The sequence below is a fragment of the Salvia splendens genome, chromosome 9 (genome assembly GCF_004379255.2).
Source record: "Salvia splendens isolate huo1 chromosome 9, SspV2, whole genome shotgun sequence".
Lineage (NCBI taxonomy): Eukaryota > Viridiplantae > Streptophyta > Magnoliopsida > Lamiales > Lamiaceae > Salvia > Salvia splendens.
In genome coordinates, this window is record NC_056040.1 from 29,230,531 (window position 1) to 29,247,514 (window position 16,984).

General features: G+C 37.3%; 3 protein-coding genes across 3 annotated transcripts; 1 reads left to right on the forward strand and 2 right to left on the reverse strand.

Annotated features, from left to right (window-relative positions):
• The first annotated feature begins 1,319 nt into the window (after positions 1 to 1,319).
• LOC121747994 (60S ribosomal protein L18-2-like) lies at positions 1,320 to 3,520 on the forward strand. The gene is made up of 5 exons (XM_042142189.1): positions 1,320 to 1,518; positions 1,595 to 1,684; positions 1,759 to 1,887; positions 2,593 to 2,775; positions 3,193 to 3,520. Exons 1-5 carry the CDS (start codon positions 1,516 to 1,518, stop codon positions 3,349 to 3,351), a joined length of 564 nt encoding a protein of 187 aa, XP_041998123.1. The 5' UTR covers positions 1,320 to 1,515; the 3' UTR covers positions 3,352 to 3,520.
• A 609-nt stretch (positions 3,521 to 4,129) lies between these two features.
• Positions 4,130 to 6,434, reverse strand: LOC121747993 (tetraspanin-2-like). Its single transcript, XM_042142188.1, has 2 exons — positions 5,810 to 6,434; positions 4,130 to 4,579 (listed from the first exon to the last, which is right to left on the reverse strand). The coding sequence occupies exons 1-2, from the start codon at positions 6,296 to 6,298 to the stop codon at positions 4,268 to 4,270; spliced, it is 801 nt and encodes a 266-aa protein (XP_041998122.1). The 5' UTR covers positions 6,299 to 6,434; the 3' UTR covers positions 4,130 to 4,267.
• An 8,359-nt stretch (positions 6,435 to 14,793) lies between these two features.
• Positions 14,794 to 15,993, reverse strand: LOC121747826 (1-aminocyclopropane-1-carboxylate oxidase 1-like). Its single transcript, XM_042141950.1, has 2 exons — positions 15,827 to 15,993; positions 14,794 to 15,746 (listed from the first exon to the last, which is right to left on the reverse strand). The coding sequence occupies exons 1-2, from the start codon at positions 15,929 to 15,931 to the stop codon at positions 14,946 to 14,948; spliced, it is 906 nt and encodes a 301-aa protein (XP_041997884.1). The 5' UTR covers positions 15,932 to 15,993; the 3' UTR covers positions 14,794 to 14,945.
• Between the last annotated feature and the right edge of the window lie 991 nt (positions 15,994 to 16,984).

Below are 16,984 nucleotides of genomic sequence, written 5' to 3' on the forward strand. Positions count from 1 at the left end.
CTCAAACTCCAAGTTTTAATTAAAAGCTAATTATGTCCAACTTTAATGCACTATTTCTCACTCACCGGAAATCGGATTTGAGAATGTGAATATACTACATTTATCTACGTAAAATGTAGATCGACGTTATATCATTTAATTTCACAAAATTAGATGTCTCATCACTTTTATTATTTGGTCAAAATCCATTGACCGGACATATTTTATTCCATGATTTCTACACGGGAAAGGGAAAGCATTAATCTTTGTAGAAAACATCCAAAGAGAAAATAGCCTGAAATAATAGTTAACCTTATTTTCACTAATTCTACTGGCACTACCTTTTCAAACCTATATTCTAAATTTACCTTAATACCTTATAGCTACACCAATATTTAAAAAAACAATAATTACAAATGGATAAATTGTCAAAATTCAAATGAACAGGGTCCCATAAAAAGTTTGAAATATAAATTAAAAATGAAATAGATCTAAAACTCTTTGAAACGAATATATGGAGATGGTCAATGAAATTGTTGTTAATTACTCGCTCCGCTTCCTTAAAATTTGTTATTTGTTTTCATTTTTACTCATCTAAATTTATTACCTTTCACTTTTATCATTTTTTTAATAGACCTCCGCATTCCACTAATTCATTACTAATTACATTTTATTATAAAATTAATATATAAAAATAGGACTCACATGCCACAAACTTTTTCAACCCATTTTATATTACATTCTTAAAACTTGGTATGTAAAAATTAAACAAAACATGATTCTTTTAAATTCATAATGAGACACACGGTAAATTTATAATTGCATATAATTTATATCAAAGATGTATTTTGATTAATAGTAGAATACTACTCGTCTACTCCCTATTCCCACAAGAATATGCACTTTTGGTCGGGCACGAGTTTTAATGCACGATTGGTAAAGTAAGAGAGAAGTAGCAGAAATAAAGTAATTAAAGATTGTTAGTGAAGAATGAAAAGATTTTCTATAATTAGAAAGTGCATATTTTTGTGGAACACACAAAAAAGGAAAAAAGTATCTTCTTGTGGAACAGAGGGAGTAGTATTTTGTAACTCACGCCTCTAAATTACTACTCCCTCACTCCCATTAAGATGACATACTTTTTTTTAGTTTTTCCACCAAGATGTCATATTTTCATTTTTAGTAATTTTTCTCTCTCCAATAAATAAACAAATAACTTTTTTTGCTCTCTTCAATTAAATATTTAGCTCTCTTTTTCTCTCTATTTAATATTTGAACAGTTAAACTCACTCACTCTCTCTCTAATTAATGATGATCAATAATTTCTAAAATCTAGTGTTAAACAAAGACAAAAAAAAAAGTTGTTCCAAAGTTTGGGCTACCTCCCCAAATCTGTGAGCTTAAATGGGCAGCCTATTCTGTTCTGAATAGTAGTTCGATTAACCCTAACTCATTGTAAACCCTAAACCTAATTCCCAAATAAATACAAGCAATCCTTAGTTTAATCAAATTACCAGCAGGTGCGGCGGAATAGCCATGGTACGCCGCCGATCTTCGTTTACCCGTGATTCCGCGATGTCAGTTTTCTCTAATTGTTTGATTGTCTTGTGTCTAGGGTATTGATTTGGAAGCCGGAGGCAAGTGCAAGAAGACCAAGCGCACCGCGCCTAAATCCAATGATATTTACCTCAAACTTCTCGTCAAGGTTTCTCTCTCTTCCCTTCTCTCCTCAGAATCACCGAATTATCAATCTCACTTGTCAATTTTGATTGTGATTAGCTGTACCGGTTTCTCGTGAGGAGGACTGCGAGCCGGTTTAATGCGGTCATATTGAAGCGTTTGATCATGAGCAGGGTCAACAAATCCCCGCTTTCGCTCTCCCGGCTCACGCAGCTTATGAAGACCAAGGTGTAGTAGCTTTTTATTAGGTTATAAGCTTTCTAATTTGTTTAGTTATTCATGTTAGCTTAATATTTACTGTAATTAGGAAATTGAGTTGATGGAAAATTTGCATTTTTATTTATGTTAGCTGAGTTGATGTTCTATTTTCATGTAGAAAATAGTATCAAAATATAATCTAGGATTAATTTGTGAGATTATTTTAATTGGAGTAGGTTGGCTATGACTATTAGATTCAATCTCATGAACCAAACACACTATATATTTAATCCCGAAATACAGTTTTGCGAATCAGACAGACAGCCCCTTAATAGGCTGTTTAGTCTTTCGTTATTGAATTAATTGTGTTTGTATTGTTAAAAAGATGTGTAATGCCTTATTGTAGGTTGTAAGATGGAAAGTGAATCATTCCCCAATAAGGGGAGATTAATCATTAATGTTGATGGCATTGCTGAATATTTGAATTTCAATTGATTCATGTGATTAATTTATCATTTGTGGGATGATGTATTGGCACTGCTTATGTATGTTTGGTAATTTTAGCCTTAGATGGTCATATTAACAATTTCATTCGTATATGATGTAGGGTATCCTGTGTTGGTTGTTTAGTTGTAGGTGGTTGGCCATAATAACAATTTCAATCATGCATCTTATCCTTTGTAGTTTGTGTATAATTAATGGTTTAGTGTTTTTTGACATTTGTGTTATTGGTAGGAGGACAAAATTGCTGTAGTTGTAGGGCCTGTCACAGATGATATCCGGGTGCATGACATCCCTACCATGAAGGTAACTGCCCTGAGGTTCACAGAAAGAGCCAGGGCCAGGATTGAGAAGGCTGGTGGAGAATGCTTGACTTTTGACCAGCTCGCACTCCGAGCTCCTCTTGGGCAAAATACGGTATTCATTCTTTTCTTTTGAAAAGCTGTTTTATATGTTGATGGAAGTTAACTCAATGACTTGGAAATGGATAGGATTATGTTACTTTCTTGTTGCTTCTTTTTTAAGGGACCAGAGAGTTTGAATTTAGTTTTATATAGCTTCTGTAACCAAAAATTTCTAAGTGTTGTTTTGAAAGGTATCGTGAGCTCCTCTTGACTTTTGATTTCCTAATTTTTTGAGTTGAACAACCTAGTTTGAAAAGACTACTTCAGTTCTATTGATGAAGCAGTAACCTAATATGTGACATATATATCTTGCCTTTCCCTGAAGGGAAGGCAGTTCTCATGCTCGTATTTCAAATGTTGATATAGTGTCTTTTTTTCTAGTGTGTCTCTATGAAAGTAAAATCGACTATACCATGCTTGTGCATTACAGGTACTACTGAGAGGTTCTCCTAAAGCTCGTGAAGCTGTGAAGCACTTCGGTCCAGCTCCTGGTGTGCCACACAGCCACACTAAGCCTTATGTCCGAGCCAAGGGAAGGAAGTTTGAGAGGGCAAGAGGAAAAAGAAACAGCAGGGGATTCAGGGTTTGAGTAAATTATTTTATTATCATAAAAAGTTGATTTGCAAATTTTTCTTTGGTTGAAAGTGAGATTTTGGCCTTGCCCTCTTAGTTTCTTTTTTTTTCAATGTTTGATGTAAACCTTTGATTATATTCTATATTTACTGGTGAAATGACACATCTAATTCTTCGCTTGCTTAGTTTTTTTTTTCAAATTTCGCCCAAGTAGGTTGGTCAGTCGTTTTTGTTGTCCATTTCAGTCTCTTAGTTTAGCTAGGTAGTGTACATAGGAAGACCACAATCATGATGGTTTTTTACTATAAATTCATTATAAAATTATGTTCCCTGTAACAATAGACTTTAGGGATGACACTTATTTAATCTAAAATTAGTAGAGGAGAAGATAACAAAATTTAACGCGAGATTATTAAAGTAAGAGGAAAAAAAATTTTAATTATAGTATTATTAAAGTAAGAGATAAAAAAAATTTAATTATAGTATTGACAGTAAAGAATGTGGTAATGAGACATGCTGAAATGACAAAAGGAGACTACTAATACTACTAAGTACTATCAGGCTTTAAAAGATTTTTGTCAAAATAGAAGAGCATATAAATCATAATACATTTTGAAACGTTAGTCAAAATGGAAATGCACAGTTTAAATGACATGTTCACAGAGGTGATTTTACACACAAAATTTAGATACATCACCATAATCAAATAGACATGGTCTACTTTTAGTGGACGGTTAGATCGATCAGGAGAGCACCATGACCAAGTTAGTAGGAAGAGAATTCAAAACACAAAGTTGCCAAATTCAAATTCAAATTCAAATTCAAATTCAAATTCAAATTCAAATTCAAATTCAAATCGAAAGATGACGACCTAGAATAACAGAAAAGAATATATACCTGTAAATTGATCATGAAAAACATAATAAAAGAAATCAAGCCCATCCCTGCTTGTATCTGGCGAAGAGTTCTTCCGTTTGAGCATTCTTGTAAGCGCTGCAAGCGATCAGATACACCCAGATCAGAACCACCACCGTGACGATGAGTATGACATTCACCTTCCTCCACTCGTGCCTTAGGTTCCCCAGCAACCCAGCCTTGCACGAATCGCAGTTATAGCACAGCTGGCTTGGGTCGTTGCTCCACTTGCCACAGTCCGCATCTGCTGCCACGTTGCCTGCCCCATTCCATATTGTCGCCCCTGCATACTCATACCCGCATATCATCGGCGGCTTGCAGCATCCGGCCTTGGAATTAAGATCATGAATGTTTGTTGGTTTCATGGAAACGAGAACAGAGCACAACATCTACATTCTCTATAGCATATTTGTATCATCACAACTACTTTTTGGCATAATTAGAATAGTACGATCCCCATAAATCAAATACTATGACTTTGTTTAATAGATGATTATAAGTGGGAATAACACCATAAGGATGGGAAAATGCTCAAGGGACCTACACCTACTACCAATAGGTAAAAGATTGATGGGGTGATTTTAAGTTATAATGAAGTCTCTTGACAAATTTCAATCAACACATGACATTGTTTGTATCAAGATAAGGGTCCACAAAAATTATTTAATTTGAGGGTCTATAAAATATCATGCTTGCATCCTCTCAACTAATTACAGAGTGTCTCCGCAATAATGAAATGCGATCCAGAAGATCAAACCATAACAAAGACAATAATGCACCCATAAATCAACTTGTGATTGTTCAATAATACTAATTCCGTCTAAAAAAATTAGACAAAGTTGTAAATGTCACATATTTTATTGCACAATTGGTAAAGTGAGAAAGAAGAAAAAAATAGTAGAAGTAGTGTTAGCAGATTATGAAATCCATATTTAGAATTATTTGTTGGGTTACTACTCCATCTTTCTCTGAAAATTTGTCACTTATTTTCATTTTTGTTCATCCACAAAAAATTGCCACTTATTTCTATTTTCGTGAGTCCCTAAAAATTTGTCATCTTTCACTTTTACCATATTCTATTAACTCATCTCTACTCACGTTATATTATAAAACTAATATAAAAGTAGGATCTACATCTCACTAACTTTTTCAACTCACTTTCTATTACATTTCTTAAAACAAAACTAATATAAAAGTAGGATCTACATTCCACTAACTTTTTCAACTCACTTTCTATTACACTTCTATCCCACTAACTTTTTCAACTCATTTTGTATTACATTTTTATCTCACTAACTTTTTCAACTAACTTTCTATTACATTTCTTAAAACACGTGTCGAGTCAAATAGTAACAAATTATTAGGGATGGGAGAGTATTTGTTTAAACTTCAATATTCTAATTTTTATAGATAAGCTAAAATGGTACTCCATAATTAGTGAGGTAGTATAAGTAATTGAGATGGGAGATGGGAATAAAATAAGAAATTAAACAGTGGAAAAGCAAAAGGCAGTAAAATATTCGGTGAGAAAGAGCAAAAGAGAAAGGGGTTTGATTGACCTGAATAGGAGAGAGATGTGCAGCGAAGAAATCAGCGGCGGAGACGTAATTTTGGGAGCAGATTTGCGAGTCAGCCAAACAGGCCCTAATCCGGGGCCAATTATCATCGCTGGTGACGTGGTCGCGGAGCCAGCCCGAGAAGCCTCCAAGGCGGTACTCGCGGAAAGCGACGCCGGGGACGGAGTAGGCCCCACCCGGGCGAGTGACGACGAAGGCGAGGACGAGGAGGATGAGGAGGAGGAGGATGAGGATGAACATACAGACGAGGTAGAGGCCGAGGAGGCCTTCCTTCTTCCAATAGGCGCCGACGAAGCCGGTGAGGGCGACGAGGAGGAAGGCAATTCCGATGAAGACGAGAGGCCAGCGGAGCCACCTGATGCACTCGTTGTCGGGCTTCGAGGCCAGCCAGATGCCCGCGGCTATGATGGGGACAGAGCACATCAGGGCGATGAAATTCAGCAACGCGGTGATGTTGTTGCTCATAGCCATTGCCTTGATTGATTTTCACTTTTTGAGAGAGAGTTAGATAGAGATTGGAGAGAGTGAGAAATGGAGGAAATTTGTTGGAAGTTGGTCAAAGGTTAAGTTGAAGAGAATTGATGATGTGGATAGTGAATGTCATACGTGTCGAAAATAATCATGGACAATAATTTGTTTATATACTCTTGTGTGCTAATAAAGTTTGGGAAAAAATAGGATAAAATCTTTATAATAAAACTTACTTCTATGAATTTTAAAAGTTACTACTGCTACTAAGAATAATAAAATTCATAGTAATAAACAGAATCGAACAATTACTCCAGTGAATTCGTAATAATAATAGACTATGTTTATCGGTTGGGTTGGCCGACCGCCACATAATTTTGGATTAAAAAAAAAAAGAAAAATTGAATGGAGCGGTCCCCCTCTCTCCAGGACCGTGGCCTCCTTCACCCTAAACATGCACAAACCGAACCGGCCCGTTGGTCAACCGGCGGTTCGGGCCCACTGGAACCGGCGGTTTGAACCGTCCGGCGGGTTCGCGGTTCAGGCGGGCCGGTTCAGGGTCGAGGGATTATTGAGCTGTGAACCGGCGGTTCAACGGTTCCAACGGTGGATTCCGGCTAGGGGCGTACGGTTGCAAGCTAGGGTTGCGGTTCAAACCGGCGGTTTCTGACGAAAACCGCCGGTTTCCGGCGGTTCCGGTGACTTTTCAGGTGGCAGGTCGTAGGCCTGAAAATCGGTCAGAAACCGGCGGTTTCCGTCAGAAAACCGTGGATTGAACCGCCGGTTTATGGTTGAACCACCGGTTTCGGCCGAATTTGAAATTTCAATTTTTTTTATTTCTTCCAATTTTACTCCTATAAATACCCCACTTCCCACTCATTTTTACTCACCACATTCTTGTGTTGACAAGGATTTCATTATGAATCTCTATTTCTCTATTCTCTCCTCATTCTCTCTAATTGCTCAAGTTGTTTACTAGTTACTAGTTTACTTAGGGCTGGGTAAAAATACTGAAATACCGCATTTATCGTATCGAAAAATACCGAAAATACCGGATTTTCGGTATACCGCAATTTTCGGTAAGGTATCATACCTTACCGATTTATTTCGGTACGGTAACTGTATGAATTTTCATATACCGAGGTATACCGGGGTATACCGAAAATACGGTATATACCGTAATTTTAGGTATATACCGAAAATATGGTATATACCATAATTTTCGGTATATACCGATATCTATGCCAAATTATATCAAGTAAATTCATACTTTTACCAAACAAATAAATATTTACATGTAGAAATCAAAGTTTGCCTCATTATAGTTGTCGGATAATCATGTAAATATAAAATCAAATAAACTCAATTAGGAAAACTTGATATCGTTGAATAAATTAGTTTCAAACAAATATAAGATTTTAGTTAAATTAGTTCCAAACAAATATCGTTGAACGTTATGTGCTTGCATGGAGTTTAATTGTTGCAGTTTTTTTATTGAATATGTTTGAGTTTGATTAAATTTCAAGTTTTTTTAAGTATTTTTGAATTTTTATTTTTATTTGTGTTTGTATTTAGAATTATTTACAAAATAATGATATTTTGGTATGACGTATTGTAGTCCGATATACCGTAAAACTCTGGTATACCGCAAAAGTACGGTATACCGAATTTAGATATGACACACTGAAAATAAGGTATGGTATCGATATTGAAATTTGTCATACCGAAAATAAGGTATACCGAAGTTCGGTATACCGAAGTTCGGTATACCGAAAATTTTGGTAAGGTAAAGGTATGATATTTTCTCATATCGAATTTTCGGTAAGGTATACGGTATGATGGTTTCGGTAAGGTATACCGTACCTACCCACCCCTAAGTTTACTAGTTACTACTTACTACTTACTACTATATTTGTTGTTGTGCTCGTAATTTACCACTTATTCCATACTTCATATTCAATCCATACTACTTTCATTTATCACTATGTCTTCTTCTCGTGGTGGACCGGGACGTGGAGATCGGGGCAAGAGAATTGCCCAAGATCAAAGTATTAGTCGTCCCTCAAAATCAAGGCGACATAGTCGTCGAGAAGTTATGGAAGAGGTTTCCCGAGTGGCGGCTGAACGCATGCAAGTAAGTAATGAAAAATTATTTTTACAATTCATAATTTCATAAGATTGAGTTTTTAAATTTTTTGTGTTCCTAATTAAACTTCAACTTATATTATATTTATAGATAGAAGAAGATCATAGGATGGTCATGCTACTCGCTGAAATGCATCAAGGTGGGGGCGGGGGCGGTGGTTCCCAACAAAATGACGAGTACGACGTGTCTATATCGTCGGACTCGGACAACAACGATGATAGATCTCATTCTCGTATTCCGTCTAGCACCGGTGGAAATGAGGAGATGCCTCCCCCCTCCACCCACTAACACGACAAAAGCTTTGAAATCTGATATTTTTGTCAAACACTACAAGAAGGTCCCGGTGGTGATTCCAAGTCCTCATGATCCGCACTCTCAAGAAGAGACATCGGCGTTTCATGCGTATTGCAACTATTGTGATAAAGTCTACAAGTTCTCGAGTGGTGGGGGATATGGCACCCTCCATCGCCATTTGGTGACAAAACATCAGGTAGAATGCGGCACTACCTCTACCCAAACCCAACTAAACTTCCAACCCGGTGGCTCGGGTTCGTCAGGTACGCCTCTTTTTAAATATGATCAAAAAAATTTTCTGATGTTATGACTAGATGGGCGACAATGAAGCATTTTCCTTTTAACGTTTATGATGACAAAAAAATTGAGGTTACTATGCAAAGTGGTTTAAACGTAGCTATCAAAAGAATATGGCGAATGACCGTTCAACGATCTACCGTTAGGCAATGTTTAGAGAAAAAGGTTGAATTATCACGTTATTTAGTTAACTTGGGCCACAAAGTGAACATTTGCTCAGATGTGTGGATTGATTGTTTTAACCGGCATTCATACATAGGCATTACGGTTCACTTTGTGGACAATAGTTGGACTTTAAACAATCGTTAAATAGGTTTTAGAGAATTTGAAACTCCAGACACTGCACCCGAAATTACTTCTTTGATTATACAAGTTTTGAATGAGTTTCAATTATGCAACAAGATATTTTCTATTGGTTTTGATAATGCAACTGCTAACACCGCAAGTATTAGCGATTTGATTGCGGCTTGTGCTCCGGTAATTGGAGGTAAGTATTTTCATCAAAGATGCATATGCCATATTTTAAATTTATGTATACAAGATGCGCTTGAATTATGAAAAAAGCATGTTAGTCCTATTAGAACTGCAGTTAGATTAATCCATCAAAAGCCGGCTATTGGCAAAGCATGGAAGAAATATTGCCATCAAAAGAATGTTAGATATACGAATTTACTATGGATGTGTCTCATATATGGAATTCGACATATGATTGTCTGAATTCTACTTTGACGCATAAAGATTCTTTATGTGATTTTCATAGAACCTATCCCGTTCATGATTTATATCTTTCACATAGTTGTTGGGAACATAGCGTGGCTTTATTTAAATTGTTCAAATATTTCAAAAATGCTACTGTTGAATTATCAGGTGTTTATTACTTCACTGTTGTTCGTGTTTTAGAGCATTGCATGTATATATCACTTAGTTTTAAAAATGCAATGAAAATGCTTCCTCTTCACCTGAATTAATGTATTTTATATTATATGATTGAAAAATGGCTTAAGTATTTCAGTGAGATTCCAACCATGTTTTTGATTGCAAAGGTATTGGATCCAAAATGGAAATTAGCCGGTACCTCTAGGATTTTAGATTTTTATTATAACAATTTGAGTTCTATTGATCTTGGCCCCCTTCAAGCATTCCAATCCGATACCAGTGACGAATTTGGAGTAGACCTCTCAGAAACATTTCAAATAACCCTCCCGGACCGGTCCATTATCCAACAAACCCTGGAGTTTAACTTGTGCGCTCTCTACACCGAATATGAAACTAAATATAACACTACCCACCAAGTCAGAAGACCCCCCCTCCTCCACAACATAACTATGGCTTCGCATTTCAAGCCGATTATGATGACCCCGACGCGCAATCCCAATTAGCCGACCTATACAGCTACAGCACCGGCGGAAGGTCCTCAGGTATGGTGAGTGAATTAGATTTATATTTCGATTCACTATTTTCCTTTGGTGATGAAGGTCCTACTCCTCCCGCCCAAATCGACGTCCTCGATTGGTGGGGAACCCACGAGAAAGATTTTCTCATCCTTGCGTCAATGGCCAAGGAGATTTTTTTGTTCCAGTTTCCACTGTCGCCGTCGAGTCCGCTTTTAGTGTTGGCTCGCGTGTGTTGGATGAATCAAGAAGTAAGCTCTCGGCGAAAAATATGGAAGCCGTGATGTTACTTAATGATTGGGCCAAAGCTGACGTCCGAGAACAAGAAAATGATTGGGATGATCATCAGGAGGGATCACAAGATGAATTCACAGGGGATGAATCGTAGGCCAACCGTCAGCCGCCGCCGGCCAAGCCAAATAGGTAAGTAAGGTAAGAGAACTACGTGTGCTTTGATTCCCTAATGCAAATGAGCATTGGGGATACGTAGGCACCTCAACTTAAATTTTAAATTTAAGTTGAGCTCAAGTCCTTTTTCCTTTATTTCTTTTTTTTCTATTTGTTCCTACTTTAAAAATATGCAAATACAATTACATAATTGTATTTGTATATACTCTATTCGATGAAGTAGATTTCTCTATACGGCTAAATCCGGGAAACTTTTGACAATTCTACTATAATTGTTGATTGTTAGACTAAACTCAACATTTAAAGTTGAATTGCTAAAGGTGTCCTTAATTTAGTTATGTAGAGAGATCTCATTCGCCGATTAAGAGTATATATACTTATAAGTTTTTTTTATAAGAACTTCTACGTCTTTTTTGTCATTTGTAATTAGCTTCGTTGTTGACTAGTACTCTTGTTTGTATTTAAATTTTTGTTTAAGACTTCAAGACCTCAAGGTTTTTTCGATTTGTAATTGTTGTAAACGTGTAATCTCAATAAAATTGCAACTTTCATCGTATTTTTTTGAAATTTATTTACGCACATTTCATACATAAACAAATAAAAATAATGCAAAAAAAAAATTGGACGAACCACCGAACCGGCGGTTTTGAACCGACACGTAAACCGCCGGTTTTTTGAACCGGAACCCTTGGCGGGCCGGTTTCGGTTCATGCATATGATGAACCATGAACCGCCGGTTCATGAACCGGAACCGGCGGTTCCCTTCATCCAAAATGGCACAATCTCACTGGTTGATATAATTTTTTTATAATTGATATATCTTTAATATATTATATTAAAAAATTATAAAAATTATATCAAAATTCATAAATTTTCTTCCTCTATAAATAAAGACCACATTTGCTATAGTTTTGCATACAAAAAATTATCATCTTTTCTCCTCCTATAATCCTTGTTTGATAAAATTTCAAATTTTTTAGTTTCCTTTGTTGCTAAGAGCATCCACAGTGGGACGGATGTCCCGACGGACTTCCCAAAAACAACTCCTGTCGCATCATAAGGACCTCCCACTGCACTGCCACGTCATAAGGACATCCTACTGCACAATGTCGGACATCCACAATAATAAAAATTCACAAATTCACCAAATTAAACAATTTATGGAATTAAAATTTCGACACGAATACAGACGGAGAAAGTGCAATGATAATTTCTTTAAATTAAAAAATAAAAAAAGTACAGTTCAACAAAAAAAACTTAAACTAATTACATTAAAAATATCAACGTGCACCCCTCCGCATCCATAGCTCTTCAATTATATCATTCTGGAGTCGAATATGGGCACATGTCGGTAAATGCACGGACCCGATCGGCCTCTTCATGGGGTATCCCCATACGTAAATTGGCGGTGGCCACGCCGTGGCTTGGACCGACAGCATCAACATCATCACTGGCCCAATCAGTCAGTGCTGGACCTTCATCTTCGACAATCATGTTGTGCATGATAATACATGCGTACATGACATCAGTGATGCTGTCAATATACCACATCCGTGATGGACCCTTCACTGCCGCCCATCGAGCTTGGAGCACACCAAATGCCCGCTCCACATCCTTGTGCGCTGCCTCCTGACGACCCGCAAAATAGATCTTCTTTTCGTCTGTTACGCATCTGATCGTCTTCACAAAGACGGGCCACATAGGGTATATCACATCCACCAAATAATAGCCAATATTGTGCTGGTTGCCATTGGCGACGAAACTGACGGCCTGACCAACGCCCATGCACTGCTCGTTGAAAAGGGGCGACGACTGAAGGACGTTGATTTCGGTGTTCGACCCGGCTACTCCAAAATACGCATGCCAAATCACAGCAGGTAGTCAGCTACCGCTTCAAGGATAATCGTGGGATTCTTGCTTTTGAAGCCGGTAGTGTACATCCCTTTCCAGGCGGCGGGGCTGTTCTTCCACTCGCATTGCATACAATCTATGCTGCCCAACATTTCCGGAAACCCGTGCTGACTCCCGTGCATATCCCTCAGAGCCTGGCAGTCTTCGTAGGTAGGCTTCCGAAGATACTCATCCCCGAATATCTCCCTAACGCCCTCACAAAAATATTTCAGGCAATCACGGTCAGTCATCTCGCCGATGTTGAGGTACTCATCAAACATGTCGGTCGCACCTCCGTATGCCAGTTTCCTGATTGCGGCAGTGCACTTCTGTATGTGCGTGTGGTCGGGTTTACCAACTGCATCCTCCCTCATCCTGAAATACTCGTATCGACACTCTAAAGCGCCCACAATACGCAGAAATATCGGACAACGCATCCTAAAACGTCGCCGTAACATGTTCTCCCCAAACCGCGGCTCCGGAGCGAAGTAGTCCTCATACAACCTACGGTGTGCAGCGATGTGGTCCCGGTGTACTATAGCTCGACGTCCGCCATTGCTAATGCTGTAACTATGGAGGATGATGAGAATAATATATTTTCCGATTCCTCAAATTTCTATCACTCCCTAAACTTCAACCCTTCCCAAAATTCTAATCTTTCTCAAGATTATTTCCCTAGCTTTGATGATTTTCCGAATTCTGGTCAATTCCAAAGTTCATGTCTTATTTGGGATCGTGATATTATGGAGATAATAATGATTACTTGCATAATCTTGCACAATATGATAGTGGAAGACGAAAGAAGAACGTATTCGAACAATTGTGATCCAACAGAATTTATTCAAGATCGACTTGACAAAGTAGTCGTGAGAATGAAGATGGAAATGCGAATAATGATTTCATATATTCTACAAATAGGATTGCGAGTCTAGCTTCTTACATGAATAATAAAAGCCCAACTTCAAAACAAAGAAGCTCACAAAGCTCTGCTAAACGATTTGACTGAGCACATATGGAAAAAATTCGGCAATTGCAATAATATAATTTTTAATTTCATATTTCAATTATTGTAATTCTTTTACTTATTACATGTATTTTCAATTTCATATTTCAATTATTGTAATTTATGTTTTTTATTTGTTTGTTCTTATAATTTTTAGTTTGTCATTTATTACGTTTTTCTATAAATTTACAATAATAAGTATTTCATGTAATAATAATATTATAAAAAAATAATATAAAAATAAATATATAATAGTGTGATTGGGTGGTCATTGATAAACCATGAAAATGTGTGTGGTTGAGTTGGATGAATATTGATGATGTGGAGGAGAAAGAAATGAATTAAATATTGAAAAAGTGGATAGTTGGGTTGGGGGTTGCTGATAAACTTAGTCTTATAGGCGATGGTCACAATAATACACCTCAACTGGTTCGTAAATAATATCCTTTCGTTTGCGAATAAGAGTTTTATTTTTCTATTTTACTCCGTTTGCGAATAGAATTCACGATTAATTATTACTGTAAAAAAAAGTCTTTTCTAATCTTTAATGCATGTGCACAAAAATACGGCACTTGAGAGGAATTACATAACAATGATAACATGAATACAAAATATTTAAAAGGGATACGATTTGTCGATTGTCAAAATTTGTTTCCAAGAATGGATAAATCGAGCAAGAAATAACTTCAAAGTTTATTTTTTGATTGAAATATCATATTTTCAAGGGTAACTAAGCTGTTGATATGCTAAAATATGAGGTGGAGAAAACATCCTGATTGTATTCATTGGATAAACGATGTCAAATGATGAACTTACTAGTTTAATTTGGTGAATAAAGTGAATCATGCGTGCACAGAGCAAGTCTTATTTAATTGCTTGAAGCAGGAATTCTCTGTAAATATCAAAATAAGAAGGATTAGAGAGCCATTATGTCTCCAAAACTTAAGCCGTAAAACACTCTTAATGATGTCACAATCATAATTCAATCAAGGACTAAACTTTTTGCTGCCTTTAATTTTGGTTGTTCCCTCTCTTTTGACTTGGTACATTGTAAATCAATATCTAGAAGTAAAAGAAGGTGGAAAACGTTGATTGAAGAATTCTCAGATAGAAATTAAGTTTGACAGACTTTATGCATACTCAAAGATGCATTTCTTTAATGAAGGTAAAAATGAAGAAGAGCAACAAAAGCATAGAAAGCCGATGGGTTCGGTTATGAGCCTAGTTGTTAGTGGCCATGGCTTTAAGGGACTGAAAGCGGATGGCTTTGTCCCCAAATTTGGTCTGAGTGTATAAGCTCAGATAATCCTTAAACCTAATATCCTTGGGGAGCAGGAGGTCGGCTGCCGGAGAAATCACGGCGTCGCCAGCCGGGTTGTAGAATGTAGCAATGGAGAGGCGGTTCCCCTCCTTCATCGCCATCACTCTGTGCACCGCGCTCTTGTACACCCCGTTGCTCAAGATCTCCACTTGGTCCCCTATGTTGACAAATATCCTGTCATTCTTGGAAGGCGGGATTTTGACCCATTCCCCGCCTTTCAAGAACTCTAGCCCTGGGACCTGGTCGTCCTGGAGGAGGAGTATGATCCCTCCAGCGTCCGTGTGCTCCCTGAGGCCCCTCATGAGGTCGGGCCGTGGGCACTCTGGGTACATTGCCACTTTGGTCCCGACCGAGGGGCCTCTGCACCCGGAGAAGGCCTCCATCATATGGGTCCTTTTGATCCCAAGATTCTGGCACATGAGCTCTGACAGCTTCTCAGCCAGCCTCATCAGCTGGCTGATGTACTCCTCCATCAACTGCCTGAGGCAGTTGGGGAGGGCGGTGGTAGTGCTGTCAGGGTGGTGCCAAATGAAGAAGCTACTCTCCCAGTCGCGGTCGTGGATGTACTCGTTTTTGGTGGAGGAGAGGCTCTTGGCGGTCTCTGAGGCCAGGAAGGCGGGCTTCATGGCCTGCTCGTAGTGGGCCTTGGTCTGCGCCTTCACCTTCTCCATCACCTCCATATCCACATTGTGATTCTCAATCTGCAACACAACCAAACAAACCTCAATACAATGCAGAATGGTCCTGTATAAGAAGTTGGTTAATTTGTCACTTTGGTTACCATGAAGAAGCCCCAATTTTCGCAGGCCTCGTGGAGGAGCGCCATGGTTTCGCTTGTCTCGAGCTTGCTGAAGTCGATCACGGGTATCTCCATCTTCATCTCCATCTCTCACAAATATTCACTTCTTTTTTTGCTCTCTATGTTGTGTGTGTGTGAGGGTGATGTTAGTTTGCTAACTTGGTTGGATATATATAGGCGTGGCGTGGACACGTGATGTGAGAGAGGGAAACTAGAATTAGTATTTGCATGATACTCCGTTCATTCATCACTTAAAAATATGAACTATTTTCATTTTAGTCTGTCCATTTAATTTTGATTTTAAAAAAAAATTCTCTCTAATGAGATAAGACCCATTCTCGTTCTTTCTGTCTCCTTGCTTTAACAATTATACATTAAAACGTGTATACAGGTAAAAATTCATATTTTTAAGGGAGTGAAGGAGTATAAAAATGAAAACAGTTGATTGCAGTTACAGTTAATAAAATCGACAAGTCAGATCGTTAGATTACAGGATGCATGTGATCTCTCCTTTTTTTTTTAACTCGTCAACGCCCCTGCACTCTATTGTATGGTATTGCCCTTTTCTTCTGCTCTAAGTTTGTCTTGTAGCTTTAGATCATTGTTTTCCAAAACTAGGTGCACTTATGGTAATGGAGTTTTCTTCAACAATTCTACTAAAGTATTTTATATGAACAATCATAAATTTCAAATATTCGTTCTAGACTTCTAGTAATAGGTTTGTGATGAATTTTGATACGTATCCATTAGATTAACTAATGAGGGCCTTCATGGACATGGATAGTTTATATGTGAAGAATTTATATTGTTAAAATTTATTCTAGTTAAAGGATAAATTGCTAATAAATAACATAATATTGTCGATTCTGGTTCATCTCACACTTTTGAAAAATCTAAAAAATAAATTAGGAAAAATGAAATTTTCTCAATTATCACATTTTCCCATTTCCTATGAATTACACACTAATGTAGCAGATAGTTTAAAATATGTGGATAAAACATCGTTGGAAAGATAATATTTATTTTTTTAAATGGAAAGAGACTAAAGTATTATATTTCTCTTACTTTACTATTTTTTTATTTTAAATATTATTTTCTTAAAATAATTACTTAAAAGAAACGCATAGTTTATCATGTGCC